General features: G+C 41.8%; 1 protein-coding gene across 28 annotated transcripts in view; it reads right to left on the reverse strand.

The window, feature by feature from the left end:
- Nucleotides 1–16273, reverse strand: part of adgrb2 (adhesion G protein-coupled receptor B2) — a 234269-nt gene that overhangs the window by 67457 nt on the left and 150539 nt on the right. For all 28 annotated transcript variants that reach the window (XR_013297928.1, XM_077591112.1, XM_077591115.1 and 25 more), the window contains one exon: nucleotides 10817–11693. Coding sequence is in view for 27 of the 28 variants with exons in the window: in XM_077591112.1 (XP_077447238.1) it covers nucleotides 10817–11678 (862 nt within the window). In the remaining variant the exon portion in view is untranslated. The remainder of the gene's footprint in view (nucleotides 1–10816; nucleotides 11694–16273) is intronic.

The raw sequence follows: 16273 nt of genomic DNA on the forward strand, positions 1-16273 counted from the left end.
CCACTGGGGCTTGTTTAAACTACCAGAGTTCACTAGCTGAGAAGTGCGCTTGGGCTTCAAGCCCTCCGCTCTTCCTAGAAAAATACGTCAGGCTCCCAAACATTATCAATTCCACCAAACATCACCACGGGGGCTCATACGGGGCTCGAAATCCAACCTGACACTTTAGATTCAGCAGCCTGGACGGATGGATGCAACTTGTGGGTGAGATAACCCCCCTCTGGCCACATAAAGCCTTCACGCCTCTTTAAACTGGCATTGAAATTTACAAAAACGACAAAACCTGTCTCAAACCATTGGCGGATATTTTAGTTGAATACTTTAAGTCAGGGGAGCTCAATACATTGATTGGAATCAACCAGTAGATCGCTAGCTAGCTAGATTTGAATAAATTTGACTTGGACCAAGCGTCGATCATTTTGCAGATTTGAAAAATGGCTGTCGGAAATCACGTTCAAAAACACATCTGCGGCTTCAAGAAAAAAAAATCCATAGTTGACTAAACAGGTAAGCCACACAATGAAGCTGAAGTGCAACCTGCTCAACCTTTCATCATCAACACATCAACGGATAATTTGCACTAAACACACTTGACAACGTAGATTTACAATTGCGTTCCATTTACAATTCCATTGCCATTGCTATCCATCCCGGCTAATGCGGTGAAGTAAGCGCTGTTGTCTCGGTAACATGGTTGTTCCGATTCAGTTGCACACACACAAATAGACAAGGACACATGGTGCATGCACAAGAGCCTCATCACTTTACATTGATTTCCCGCTGGCCAAGCAACTGCTTAGCCATCTTTGCAGTGACAGTTTGACCCACGAGGCCTGTTAGATGCTCCCTTTTACTTACACACACCAATACACACTCCCACAAGTACGTGTACAGTATCCTGTTTATATATAGGGGCAATCCTGAAGCCGGCAGAAAAATCCCTAAAGCCTTTATTGACTGCAGAGTGAAAGTGCCTATAAATCCATCAGAGGCCTGACATTAAAGGTTTGAGTGATATTAAAACATTCATGCTAATCATTCATGACTATCTATTAGGGATATCAATCACATATTTTCTGTGTGCGAGTCAAGTCCGAGTCACCTCCTTTTTGGGTATCTTCTGATACTGTTGGAATGTATTGAGGGGGTTAAATTATATATCTATATAACACAACTAGTGGCCATTTCCTGTTTGGCCACAGGCAGGCTCGACACAAAAAGCGAAAAAAAATGCCGTTGACATTTATAAAATAAAAACAAAATATATTTCAACCCTTATCCGGATATCGTAGGTCACATGTGTCAAAGTAGCGGCCCAGGGGCCAAATCTGGCACCGCCGCATCATTTTGTGTGGCCCGGGAAAGTAAATCATGAAAAAATGAAGAGTATAGATGTATATTAAATTTCCTGATTTTCCCCCTTTTAAATCAATAATTGTATTTTTTAATCAAGTTTTTCTGTGTTTTTAGTTCAAAAATCATTTTGTAAAATCTAAAAATATATTTTATAAAAAGCTCAAATTAACATAGTTTTACATCTATAAAAACTGAATATTCAGGGCTTTTAATCCAGTTATTTTAATCCATTTATTTAAAAAAATATCGAAATATTATATCTAAAATGGTCCGGCCCACGTGAAATCAAGTTGACGTTAAAGCGGCCCGTGAACCAACCTGAGTCTGATACCCTTGATCTATATGATGATATATAAATTTGGTCTGCAAAGTTTGTTGTAAATATAAATTTATATATAAATATTTGCACTAATTATTCGGTCCTATAATTAAATCCTCTCTCCTAAAACCCACACACTGGTGACAGAATAATGACTGCTGGTATTTGTTGAGTGTTAAAATTGCATGCTGTTGAAAACAGATGAGGCCAAAGAAGGAAAGTGAGTGAAAACAAAATCTGATTTATGTCATTGTTTTCCGTGCCATGTCATGGTCAACTTGACAGGATTGTTTCCCCCGGAGTCTCGTTATTGTCGAGTCTGTGTTTGGAGGCCGTTGCGCCCTGACCACACGGACACGCACGTTGACAAGCCCCCGGTGGATGCGTTCCAAACAAGTGCCAACTGTTGTTCTTCATTTTCTTCTCATTTTTGTTTCATTGAATGTTCTTTGATTTTCCATAACGCTGGGAAGAATTGCATTAGTGTAATCGCTTTTCTGGTGTGTAAGCGTGTGTCTACTCTGGACGCCTTTGCTTTGTCCTTTGTGAATGATGGCTTTGCTAAAGTGCTGTGAAGAGAAACATTGGTTTGCTACGTCTTTGATTCATTGCTTGCGTGAGGGGAATTTGCATAGCAGGCAGACTCGGGGCAGATCTGGGCTCTCGTTAGCCGGCCGGCGAGATACTTCATCATTATCATCAGACTCGCCCTTCATTTCCAGCAATTCTGCCCTTGCTTGTAATCTTAAGTAGGATTCGCGGAAGAAGAAACAGCAAAATATCTGATCATCTGGGCCTGTTTGAAAACCTGACAAAAAGTTAAGCGCGATAAGCACTTTTAATGAGGTATCGCTGGAGAAACTTGTGTGTCATTGTCGAGTCTACTTAAAAAAAAATAGTATTATTGGGTCAAATGTCCAGTTAGTCCCATACTGGGCACTAAAATACAGTTCTGTTGCCGTCTATGTTGAATCATTTTAAAAACATAATTGTATTTGTAGCAGGTTTTTACTCTATGCATTTTGAATGGTTGCCATTATTCATGGTCAAGATTGGTCCTCAAAAAGTGCAACTGGTTCCTTGCACGTTCATTTTTAAGTGGCATGGTTGATGCAAGAGCTGAAGAAATGTTAGTAACCTACATTTTACACTTACAAAATCGGGCTTACTTCATTGAAAGTTTCTCTATGGTTACATCATGTGTTACATTGAGTCTCATGATAAGCCTACATGGATAAACAAGGTATTTGCTTCCCCCCCCACACTATTTTTGTTCCATCCCCCCTTGCGACAGGCGTGCTGCAGTGCTTTCAGGAACAGTGATTGTTGTAGAGGACATGATGACGGATGCCGGTCGATAGACGTCTGTTGTGAGTGAGTGAATTGGACTGAACAAGAGAAGAGGTTCGTAAAATTTTCTGTAAATTTACCAAAGCAATTTCCACCAGCCTGCAATTGAACTAGAAATGTTTACGACATTTCCTTCATGCCAATGACCTTCCTTGTTTTCTCTTTGTTCTTCTCTTATATTTATTTGATTTTTTTGTTTTAGTTTGGATATAACATTTTTGTTAGATACAATTAAGATAATACATTATTTAAAAAAGTAAAACGTGTCACATATGTTTTTACCAGTGGTGGAATGTCAGGGCCTGCAAGGCCTTCTCTGCTGGCCTAAAAAAATATCTGAAATCACAGACTGATGTTAATTATGTTTTGTCCATGAATACTTAATTAATAATTCCAAATTGTCTGTCAGCTTCCTTACATTGCTTTCCCCTGGTTGCACTGCTTCCAGATGTGTGTTTTCATATTTAAGCATCTAACCAATCACATTTCAGCTATTTGTTGCCAGGGTCAGAAATCTGCCTTGAGGCCTTCACAGTCAGTTCTGCAGGCTCTGCTACATAAAACAAGCGGCAAAAAAACTGTTGCTTTAACCCAGGGGTCCCCAAACCGGTCGTCAAGGGCCGGTGTGGGTGCAGGTTTTTGTTCCAACCGATCCAGCACACACAGTTTGACCAATGAGATTTCAGCAGAAAACAAGAAGCACCTGACTGCAATCCACTGATTGCACTTGTATGACACCACATTGGTGAAAAGGTGTCCTCTTTCAGGGTTGGAATGAAAACCCGTACCCACTGCGGCCCTTTGTGGAATAGTTTGGAGACCACTGCTTTAACCAATCAGAATTCGATTTGGCGACCCCAAGGCCTTCTCACAGATATGAGGTTATTATTGATCATTTTTTATGTGTCGCAGCTGTAACTGCAGTAGAGATTTTATAGCCGTAAAATAGTTTTTGAGGGTTGGATTGATTCCGACAGCTGAATGCGTCACATGGAAATTCACGGACCGCCACTAGTTTTTACTGATAAAAAATATAAAGTATAGTAAAAAGCCAGGACGTGGTAACCTCTACCAAAACCTGTTTGTCTCACAACACCATGCACTTACATAAACACACACTACCAAGGGCATTGTGCGGAGAATTCCAAAACAGGATTGATCATTCTTTCACCCCTATACCATGACACTCATCTCCTTAGAACAAATACACACACACACACACACACACACAAAACCATGTAGTGTCACCTCCACTGGCCCATTGAATTTCCATGAAGTTGATCTTGTCTCAAGTTGGATTGCGACGCAGCGGAACGAAGGGAGGTGTGGCTTGGCGGCACACTGGGAGACTTATTATACGAGAGCAGAGACTCCCAGCTGAGTGAAAATATATGAAAGCTTTCAGAGGAAAGAAAGACGTGGGGCCACCCACCAACACAGTCACCCACACATCAGCCACCTCATGTATTTCTGCTAAACTCCAGGGATTCGATTTCTTTGCCTTGTAATGATTTCTAAATCGGGCCTATGCCCTGGGATATATTTAATTGCCACACACCGGCTGGTGATGCTAATGCGGGCTGACAAAACGAGAGCGAGAGGCACAAAAGAGAGAGCGTGGACCGAGTCAAACTTGTTTTGAAGTAACTTTGACTCCGGTAACAAGGATGCCGTTGTCTGTCACACAATCGATTGCTTCAGCCATTATCGATACAAAAGAGTGGTATTCAATACCAGCCGTTTGTCCACGAACAAAGAGGACAGGAAAGAATAGAGTAGGTCAGGGCAGGGTGACAGCAGTCTTCTACCTTAGCAACCAAATTCAAAGCATCACTGTATTTCTTCAGTCTTTAACATTTGACCCGTTCTGATCTAATTATGTATATAACCTGCAGTATTCTATAAATTGTAGTTAAAGAAGGCTAATGGGTTAACAAGCTATCTTGGAGTTCCTTTTCTGACCTCATTACCCTAAGCTTTAATCACCAACAGACGGGCAAAGAACTGAATACAAATACCTGCGTAGGTACCACTTCTGGCAGAGGTAATAAAAAGCGAAATCTATGGGTTGAATGCAGCCTGATTTAATTGGCTTCTGCACCCAACGTCCACTTGTGTGTGTTTGCTAAGACGACAGCTGCTTTTTGAGTAGGTGAGCAACAAGCAAGAAGTAGGAGAGAAAGACCAATGAAAAAAAAGACGGTCATGCTTCATGGCTGCGGTTATCGTGTGATATACAACTTTCACCGCCGTGTCAATTTGAATGAGTTTCCAAGTACATTTGGAATGCTTTCGCGCCCTATATTAGGATAAATAGCCCTTGTCTATCATGCAAGGCCGTGTCTGGTAAACAGATTCCCTCCACGTCGTGCCAGATTAACACAAATGAGCTTCCCCGGAGACTTTTCATGGGCAAGAGTGTCGGGATGATACTTTCGAGTCAAGGACACATTTGGGATAAACTAGTATAGGTGGATGCCAGACGTGGGAAGGGCGACATTAATATTTCAATGTTGAGCGCCTGAAAATGCAATCAACATGTTCAATTTGAAACCATTAGCTTGTGAATTTAGAAATATGGTACCTCTGACTAGGTACCATCACTTAGTCCTCTGTGATCATTGCAATAACTCACACTCTTCAAATTGGAATAAACGACATTGACCACATTTATAGGTTGCTCACAATCATGATACAGACAAAAAAAATGGCATTCAGGTCATTTTTCTGCCAGTCTAAATCATCCTCCATAATTCAAAGCATCTTCTCACATGGCCATTAACTCACACCGTTGAAGATTATGCTAATAGCCACGCATGATCACACAATATCATTGCAAAGGACTCAGGTGGCCATCTGATCATCACATGAATAGCATCCCATATATGCACCGAAAGATGAGGCTTTTGTCTTTTTCACTGCAAACTTCATTATTTCACCATTATCCCATAACGCATACATTTATGTACTATTAAGTTGCCGTGGAGAGACACTGACTATCCTAAACACAGATATTATTTACCCTCTTCTGAATTATTCATAGCTCACTAGTTTTAGCCGGATGCATTTGGCGATAAATTACCAGGTTATATCTTTGGAAAATGTGAAAATGCCATTCCTAGCCATTTAATGACAATGTAACGAAAAGAAAACAAAAAAAATGCAATGTGTGTATTGAATATGTGACACGCCACAGAGAACATATTGTTAACCATATATGTATGGACTATGTAAGCATGGCCATCGAAGCTGACCTCGACACGCCATCTTCTAATGGCTCTGCACTTCTCCCGTTTCCTTCAGAGTTATGAGCACACGAAACACAAAAATGTGGCATTTCTCATACTATCCCCCCAACCACTCCTAATAGAAACCTGAGCATATTCATCTTTGCTACTTCTAGCACCACCTCCTCAAATCCATTCATCATGGCTGGCCTCACCACTACTCCCATCATACTCCCTGACACTCTCCTATCACGGAACACACCTGATACTCTCATTTGTTCTTCCACCTTTCCCACCCGCGGTTCTCAACTTCCTTTCCACATTCCCCATCACCCTGCACCGTTTGACTCCAGGTACTTCAAGTCAACATCTCCTTGTCACCTCACCTTTCCCGCTGGAATCATTTACTCACATATATTATATTTCACTCCTGCTCACCTTCATTCCTCTCTTTTCTAGAGCAGATGCCCACTTCTCTTCTCTCAAGTTCTCCTCCACCCTCCTCCCTGGCCTCACTGCACACCAAAATATCACTCACCAACTTTATATTCCATCACACCAATCACTGCCACATTAACAACGGTACTCGGTCGTTTGGTCGCCGGTCTTTTGGTCGCCTGGAAGGTTATTGATAATTTCCATTTAAATCGTTGCTCAAATTCCCAAAATACAAACTGTGAATTATTATTTAGTCATACTTAATGCCCTATTAATTATTAGGCTAAAGAAAAACTCCAAATGTCCCGTACTTTTATTGTGTTTTGTTGGAGAACTTGTTAAGACCCTGACGTAGCTTCTTAAAGGGACAACGCATGTACATACAAACTCATACACTCACACGTCGGCTCAGTGAAACTGCTCATGGCCATTGTTGGCTTTTATTGATGCGTAAACCGTGTTGTTTTACCTTGTTTTACCTTGTTTTGTCGCTGGTCTTTTGGTCGCCAGTCTTTTGGTCGCCCGTTGTCACGGTCCGGGCGACCAAAAGACGGCGACCAAAAGATGGCGACCAAAAGACGGCGACCAAAAGACGGCGACCAAAAGACGGCGACCAAAAGACGGCGACCAAAAGACGGCGACCAAAAGACGGCGACCAAAAGACGGCGACCCAAAGACCGGCGACCAAAAGACCGGCGACCAATCGACCGCACACGCATCCGTGTCACCGTCACTTAGGGAAGTCGGATTGGTCGCCACGGCCAGCTCGGTACACGGTCGATTGGTCGTCAGTCTTTTGGTCGCCGTTCTTTTGGTCGCCGTTCTTTTGGTCACCCGTTGTCGCGGTCGGGGCGTCCAAAAGACCGCGACCAAAAGACCGGCGACCAAAAGACCGGCGACCAAAAGACCAGCAACTAAACGACCACACACGATTAACAACACACTACAGAAACAACCACATCTTTTCCATTGGGAATTTAACGGCCAAAAACGGAACTCAGACACTGACTGACCACATTTGAATTTAGCTCATCCCTTATATAGAACCTGATGAATGTTGCATGATGTACAAAGGTGAGCAGCAGCCTGAATAGACATTTAACAGAGATCGGAGAAGCATGGAATTTGGAGCGACAGCTCAGTGAAGGACGCGCCGGGAGATTTGCTCTTACGGCACCGATGGGCTAAATTAACTAACCTCCAGAGACCTTCCATTCATACTGGGCTTGAGAGACCAAACCCTGGGTGTACGTGTCGGAGTAGGCTAGGTGCGGGTGCGCAAAGTGGATGACAGAATAACCTCGGCGCCGCAGTATATCTCGCCTAGTTCACGGTGCTCTTGAGTGGTTGTAGAGCAACTCAGTGGCAATGAAATACAGAGATGTATGACCGCATCTCACACTCGGCCTCTTTAAGACACACTACCGCTCACGCACACACCACAGCAGGCTCCAGCCCGCTGACTCCTCGTTAAGCTCTACTGCCTCGATGTGATCGATTAACTGTAGAAAATAGCCTTGCATCTCGTAGCGCACCTGTGCCCGTGATCATGTGACGCTATTCTCTGGAGGTCAGCATTTTATTTTTTTCCGTGTGCTCGCGCCTGTGTGTTTCCATCCGCTGGTTTCAGCTCGCCATGCGTGACGGTATAAAAATAGTCTGTTGTCGAATCACAACAATTCAAATCCTGACGGCATGACATCAGTAGAATTTGCTGTTTATCTGGATACAAAGTTATGTAAGAGTAAATCCTGTGGCATGAAGTTTGACAACAGATTTGATTACTAATGCGAAAATGAGTCACCTGCGGAAAATACTCTAACGTACAAAACCTTTCGGTTTATAATTAGGGATATCCAGTAAATGATAAATGTTATTTATTAGTTTTTTTGAGTGAGGCTTGCTGGTTTATTACAAGATACTCTGTCACTATGATACATTTCTCACATTTCCGCCGACATATTTGCCTAGTGGTTTCATTTATAGCAGCCAAAATGGCCATTAGTAAAATAAAAATTGACTACTGGATCAGACCCGAATTTGGGACTACATTCAATAATGTTCGATAGCATGTATCGAGTACGACATGACTATTTATAACGAACCTATTTGGATTCTGGGCAGACCCTTGCATCTAATCAGTTTATGCAACCATACCTATGGCCGTATTAGCCAATTAGTGTTGAACCCAAAAGTTTTATCTCGAACATATCAATTGGTTCAAGCGGAAGTTGGCTGTGGGTTCTCATTAAAAAAAAGGGCAAGCTTAACAATCCACTGCAGACTTAACCATGCCGATGCACAGATAGATGCTTAGTGTCTGAGCGCAAGTAAATGCAGTGTGTGAGGGCCTTTTCCTCCGACATAAAGGGGCTCAGTGCTGATCCCGGCCAGAAAGAAAACCAGCGCTCACCAACACAGAATACTAATCCCGCCGCTTTAGTCGCCGGCCGACGCAGACGGCGCTTCACGCATGCATTTTTCCTTCATTTGTTTTAGAGGGTGAAGGATACGTGTGTTGAAAGAGAAACAATTACTCATGTTCATCAACCCAGGCGGGTGGTGAAGAACAGTCATTACTCACAGTCACTGTGCAGGTGTTGTGTGTTGAGCAGGCGTATGCGGATATTAAAACACCTGTATGTCCTTTATACGCACCGTGGAAAAATAAATACCGCCTCTACGCCACGCTGACTCACATGTACACATATAGCGAGACATGTATGCATATGTGAGCGCCAATTATCAGGAAACAAGCTACCGGAAAAGAAGTGTGAAGTGTAGAATTACGGAAAACGAAAGCAAGGGAGAGAGAGAGAAAACGTCAGAAGCTTCTGCTTACTGTTGCTTCATTGATGCCGTTATAAAACATGCTGCACACTTTTTTTTCTTTTGATATACAGGACTACTGACAAGTTTTACGGAGACTAGTAGCTGAAGAACATGTTCCAGATCAGGGCTTTCATGTAAAAAAGAAAAGCATGAAATCATGTATAAAAAAAACAAAAATAGCTCGGAAACAAGCATGACTGTATCACCTCAACAATTGGCATCAGATCACAGGGTTGTGCTATCGTTTTGATTTTCTCTAAAGCTATGGCGCATGAAGCCAAGTTATTTTCTCCTCAATAAACCTAGCGTCTTTTTCTGTTCATTTTTTAAATACTTAACACAATATTTGTGCTTAGCTTTAGCTGTCTACAATATTTTTGACTAAGATTTATTGCCAAAATGTCACCGCGAGAGCTCAAATGAAGTACGATGAGATGCAAGATATTTTCTGAAGAGATCTTTTACCTAGTAAGACCAATTCAGGTAGTTATCTTTAAATAAATGCTGCCCGTGTCAAAACCTAAAACTACATATGCAGTATTTAAACATGTTAACACTTATTTGAAGGCAGCGTGTGCTATCAAGATCAAACTATAAGTATCTATCATATTGATCACTACTTTCCCATCAAAATGCAAAAGCAAAGTCTGCATTAAAAGGGCACTGTCCCTTTAAGCTGATGGTAATTCTCTACTTCTCTTTGACTACAGTCTATGTTGGTATTTGGAAAAAAACACACATGCATACACACGCAAATCCCCTTGTGTTATGTTTATGAAGCGACTCTGCTCCTCGCGTTCGATGCGTTGATGTATGAACGACCATGTGTATGCGCATGGTTGTCAAATATCATCTTGTCCTAACACTGCAAAAATCTGTTCGCCACACACTGTCATGCACGTGTAAACACATTCATGAACATATCATAAAATGCAGCATGTAAACCAACGTGATCCCAACCGAAGCTTCTGGCCACGAGGAAAGGATTGGGGGAGATCTAAAATATAGATCAGAAAGGCTGTACTCGTGATTAGCAAATCTTTTTGATGAGGGGCTAGCAGGGTCCACTTTGAGCTGATTATCTTAATTAAAAGGCTAACATGCATAATTCAGACACAGCATTTTGGAACGGAACACACTTGTGGAGACGCTACCGTGAAAGTAAGGATGTTTACAGTGTGTGCTGGTAAATGATTAATTGGTCCCAGGCAAAATGAGGTGTGTTTTTAACAATGGAATATTGTGCTCTTAATTTTTGAAATACCTGAACAGCAAATAAAAAGTATAATCTTACCGTGGACATCTCTGGGCGCGATGGCGATTGCGTCGTTGGAATGCAGCTCCGTGACGCAACAGTCGTCCGGAACCGTTGAACCATTGCGGAAACTGTGCGGCGTCTCGGGGACCAGCGGGACGGACGGTGGCATGATGTTGTGATTAGGACAGATGCAGCCCGTTTGGGTCAATCCGCAACCGTCCCTGGTGGGAACGTCTTCATTTTGCTCACCCGTTCGCAAACACTCCTCGAACCATCGGCAGAGAACGCCGCAGGTGAATTGACTGGAGTTCTCGTTGTTGATGAGTAACACCTCCACCAACCTCATCTCCAGTAAATCCTTGGGTAACGGATCTCCGTCTACGGCTGGGTGTCTGCTTAGACATAGTTGAACAAAGTTCTTGTCAAACTGGAGGAAGGAGTAAGGGGTATCCGGGTTGGACTGGCGGGTGCAGAGATCCACCACTTCCTGATCCCGAGCTGAAGCGACCTCTAGGTGGAGTGGACAGCTTTGATTGGCCAGGTGGTGGTCGAGGGACAGCAGCATGGGGGAGTGTATTCGGCAGATGGAAGGATGGCGGTGGAAGCGGAGGTAGAGGGAATATTTGGTGGGGTCCGGGTTTTCCAGGGACCAGGAACAACCCGGAGCCCTCGAGGGAAAAAGCTCCTTCAACGAAAACGAGCCATAGAGCACCCCAGCGACCAAACTGGAGCACGGCGATGGGGGTCCCACTACCCCGGCGCTGGGGAGGACGTCGGTGGCCCCATAGGCCACGTCGGCCAGGGTGGACAGAGGAGCCAGAGCGAGGGCAGCCAGGACCCCAAGCGTGGTCAGGAGAGAGGACAGCACAGACAGATACACCCCACCAGCAGTGTTCATCCTATGACATTCGTCCTGCAGAAGAAATGAAAAGGGGATATTGAATATGGTGGAGACCAGGAAAGATTTTAGGGCCGGACTGTGCGACCTAACAATTTTAAATTTTTATCTCATCGTGTATTATCCTGACCTAACGTGGCCTGGAAAGTTTTGAGCATTGCAGTCTTACGTGGTCTGACTGTACGTATCTGGCAGCTCTATTTTTATTCACATTGGCTCTGAATGCAACCATTTTCACTTTACTGAAAAGCAGTCATCACTTCACATTGTGCATTAAAGTTGCATTAAAAAACAAACAATTATTTTAATTGCACTGAAATATATCAATGTTACATGAATTATTTCACTTGAACAACCAAAAATCCACGTGTACAACTACAAACTCTGGACAGGTGGTGTTCTATTTGAAGGAGATATATGCAAGTAGCTTTCAAATAATCCTAATAACAGATGAAAAAAAATACTTCCCAGGGTTTGCATGGATTTTTTAATCGTTCAGGATCCGATTAAAAACCCATTCATAATGAACTGTTTAAATCAAATACACATTTCTACATATGTCTCTCTTTCCTTTGTGAGCGAGAAGCACAGTTCTGCTGAAAGTACCCTACTGGCCTAAGGGAGATGGTAATGAGACAGAGCAGTATGGTACGTTGCTGAATTTGTGCAATTGTGTAAAAGCATTCCAGCATTAAACATATAGTCTAGAGGGCCTGGGTGAAGATGCCATTTTTATCATGTGCAGAAACGACTCCACAGGGTTTGGATCGTAAGCGTCACCAGCCTTGTGGAAGCCAAGTGTCAGAAACACAAGAAGACCAAGTTGAAGGTTCCTTCAGGTTGAAACCCTCTGCCACAATGTGGATGACTCACCGTCAAGCCATGTTTGTCCCTTTTACAGTGCCAGTTCATATATGGCTCTTTGTTTAAAATTGCATCTTTCCAGGGCGAACTGAGATAAATTCCTAGTTTTAATTAGTTGGGAAAAAAATAAAAATCTGTACCAACTGTTGCATGAAATCCAATTCCCAAACGTATTTTCTGTTCCATCCGATGTATTCATAAACCTTTCTTTACTGATACGGTGTGAAAGGAAAGAATGGAACTCATAGTATGAAAAGAGTGTCGAAGGCAGGACGCTATGAATTGCGCTGAAGGACAACTCGCTATATGTGATGAGCGTTTTGACATAGCTTCAGAATATGAAAAAACATGTGACATGATCCACAGCGCGTCCTTTCGAGGCAGGGACACACGCTCCATTGACAAAGTGTCCGTGAACTCCTTGACAAACACAAAGCGGAATATCCTCCAATGGCACGCCAAGGCATTTACAGTTTTGTTAATAAATACTACATACTACAGCATTGTTCTTTCCTTCCATAAAGACTATATCTTGTCAAAGAGCTATCAAAAGTCAAGTTAACATTAGATTCCAAGCCATGCATAGGTAAACCCAACACAGATTTTACGGATGAAAAGAAGTCAAAAGCGTTAAGCAAATTGTTTTTGGGACAATGAACAATGAATATTCATACATGCAAGAACAGGCCCTAAAGTGCTGTCTTCAGCTCCATTCTGTCCCACTTCACTCTAAAACAGCACTTTACTGTGGGCACCATAAATATTCATTAGCTTGGATGTCTTCTTTCCCTATTCCACCTTGACATTAATGGTATCTCGGAGGGTGGTGAATTAAGAATATCCCTCTTTCCGTCTCGTGCTCTTCTCCATCTCCTTTTAGCCTGGTACGCCGAGGCTTAATACGCTGAGGTGACAATATGACTCATCTAATGTTTGTCTTTGTGCCGAAAACCATCACAGCACAAAATCAGGCCAGAGAGTTGCAGCAGGATTTTTTTTACCAAGTGAATTTACCAGAGTTCAATGGCTATAATCCAATTAAACAATTAAAGTGAACTCGTACTTTACGCTACGTTTTTGAAACATTGACGTCATTGTCCAAATATTATTCTCACCTTGGTTAACAACTACCTTGACGAAAATATCCTCTACCAGTTATGCTATTTTAAAGGAAATATGAAAATTGTAATTTAAAAAAAGCAATGGTAGCTATTGCGCGTGTAAAAATTCAGTTTTTTCTTAAGACCCAAATCCTATTAAAATATTTTTCGTTTTGGTCCTTGCAAAACTTTGCAGAAGCACAACAAAAACCAAGAAGCATTGAAACTAATCCAAAATTTCTCAACTCAAACGAAGATTTGATAACATTTTCTTGGATGGGATGGCAACATTGCCGCAAAGTGGAAATAAATTATGGGTCTGGTGCCCTTTTCATGTGAATTTGATGATGGCGTGTTCTAGCAGAGAATAACGCCAGCAATTCCGAAACATGTGTCAGGCTGGGCCACGCAAACACCAACAAACTTGTTTGTGCATCTTCACACCCTTAACTTTGTCTTGTTGGGGGTGCAAAAAAAGCTAAAGGTCAGCATCTGTTAAGTGTTTGAACGGAATTTAATGTGACACACATGCACATGCAGTCACATCCCACTGCCCTGAAAATGAATACGGCCATTCCAGCTTGAGAATCCCATGCACGCACGCGTACACAGCGGTTTGAGCAAGCCTGAAAACATTTGCATAAATCTAAATGAGGTTGCTCGGTAACATGCTGCAGTAGATGCAATGCTGTGGTGGATAAAGAGATGATTTATTTGTCATATCTACAGATTGGTTTACACCAGACCCTTCTTTTTAGCTCTTTAGTACAACAAGCAGCCACATCAAGAGGTTAGCCAATTCAATGTGTGCTAAATGTAGTCCAAAAATTCGAAATGGCACTCTTAGTTTGCCCCAAGCGTTCCGACTAATATGCGCGTGTTGACCTTTCACATTGGTTTTAAGTCTTGTTTCATTTTACATTTTCATACAATGTGCAAGCATCCGGGATGAAATCTAACTTAAAAGATTAAAAACAGTTTGGTGATAAAGCAATTAAGAATAATGAAGGGTTTGATTATACAAAAGTGGACTAAATTTATTCCAGATTCCTAAATTAGCTGCATCAAATTCTACTTAAACCAAGGAAAGCGTCCATGTGAGACGAAAGGAATCCAATGGTTAGTTTGAGTATGCTGGATTGCAATGTATTCACTTAAATTGGATGCAAACCAATCATGCAACTACCGTATTTTCACGACTATGTGGCACATCGTATTTTAAACCGCAGTGTCAGTAACGAGTGCTATTTCTGTATTTGACACACACAAAGGACGCACCGTTTTTAAAGACGCAGCAAGGCATGGCAAAACATACACCAGTTTAAACATACGGACAGATGCTAAAAACACGTTTTTAAAAAGGCAACAGTAGCAAAACTGAGTCCGGTTGTACTTTATTTAGCCATTTTACAATGTACTCACGTCATCATCACCCACAAATCCATCAAAGTCCTCATTTTCTGTGTCCGAATTAAACAATTGTCCAAATGAGTCATCGAAAACGCTGAGTTTTATACGTTCGTCCAGGTGGCCACAATCCATTCACAAATAGTAGCTAGCTAGTAGCTAGCGTAACTATTCCGGCGCTTTTCATTGTGATAACAATTTTAGTATTGGTCCATATATAAAGCACACTGGATTATAAGGCGCCCCGTCTATTTTGGAGAACATTTAAGACTTTTAAGTGCGCCTTATAGTCGTGAAAATACAGTAATCCAATTTGCCTTTAAGATAGTGCACAACAATAAAAAATATACCTACTATATTAATAGACAAAAATAATCCCATACCGCTGTAAAAATCAGAACTAAGTGTCAGTATAAAATGCAGCCAAGGGAAAAAATATGGTGTTGGATTGTTTGTGAGATTCTCCGACAGTTTGACAGGCCGGGAAAATCATATTTTGCAATATATTCGCATCAGTACCATGTAAACAAAAGTAAAATACTTCCATCAACCATCATATATTTCCTCGCCCATGCATATTAAATATCGGGCATGGGAGTTGGTATTATGTCTCAGGTGCATGTGGATCAGGGTCAAGAAACCGGTCAACGTTTCACTCGCCGGGGGTGCTCAAGCATGCTTCGACGTGGCGTGGCAGTGCAGCCATCAAAGTATACATCAAGTGGACATATCCTGTGTCCACCTGCCAGGGCATATTACACGAACACATGAATAATAAATGCATGACACGGGAGGTAATATGTGATAAAAACCTAGTCAGACACCGTAAATGGAGGCAAATCCTCATTTGCAAAGCTTTGACAGCTCTTATTTCTAACACCGCAGCAGCTAAAGTGGTGGAATAACTTGTTTATGTTTCCTCTAATAAGAAACTAACAATCTAATGCGGCTCACTGATCCAAAAGAAACACAGGGTGGGATTTTATCTGTCCAGCTGGGAAGCAATCAAACTTCATCAATATGTTGTTTGTGTGGGGGAGTTGGGGGTCTTTTTCAATGGGAGAGGCTGCATCTCGCAATTTTTTGGACCTCACTCATACATAAAGTAATAAAGTAGTATGCATATATATATATATATATATATATATATATATATATATATATATATATATATATATATATATATATATATATATATATATATATATATATATATATATATAT

This window comes from Stigmatopora argus, chromosome 21 (genome assembly GCF_051989625.1).
Source record: "Stigmatopora argus isolate UIUO_Sarg chromosome 21, RoL_Sarg_1.0, whole genome shotgun sequence".
In the NCBI taxonomy this organism is placed as follows: domain Eukaryota; kingdom Metazoa; phylum Chordata; class Actinopteri; order Syngnathiformes; family Syngnathidae; genus Stigmatopora; species Stigmatopora argus.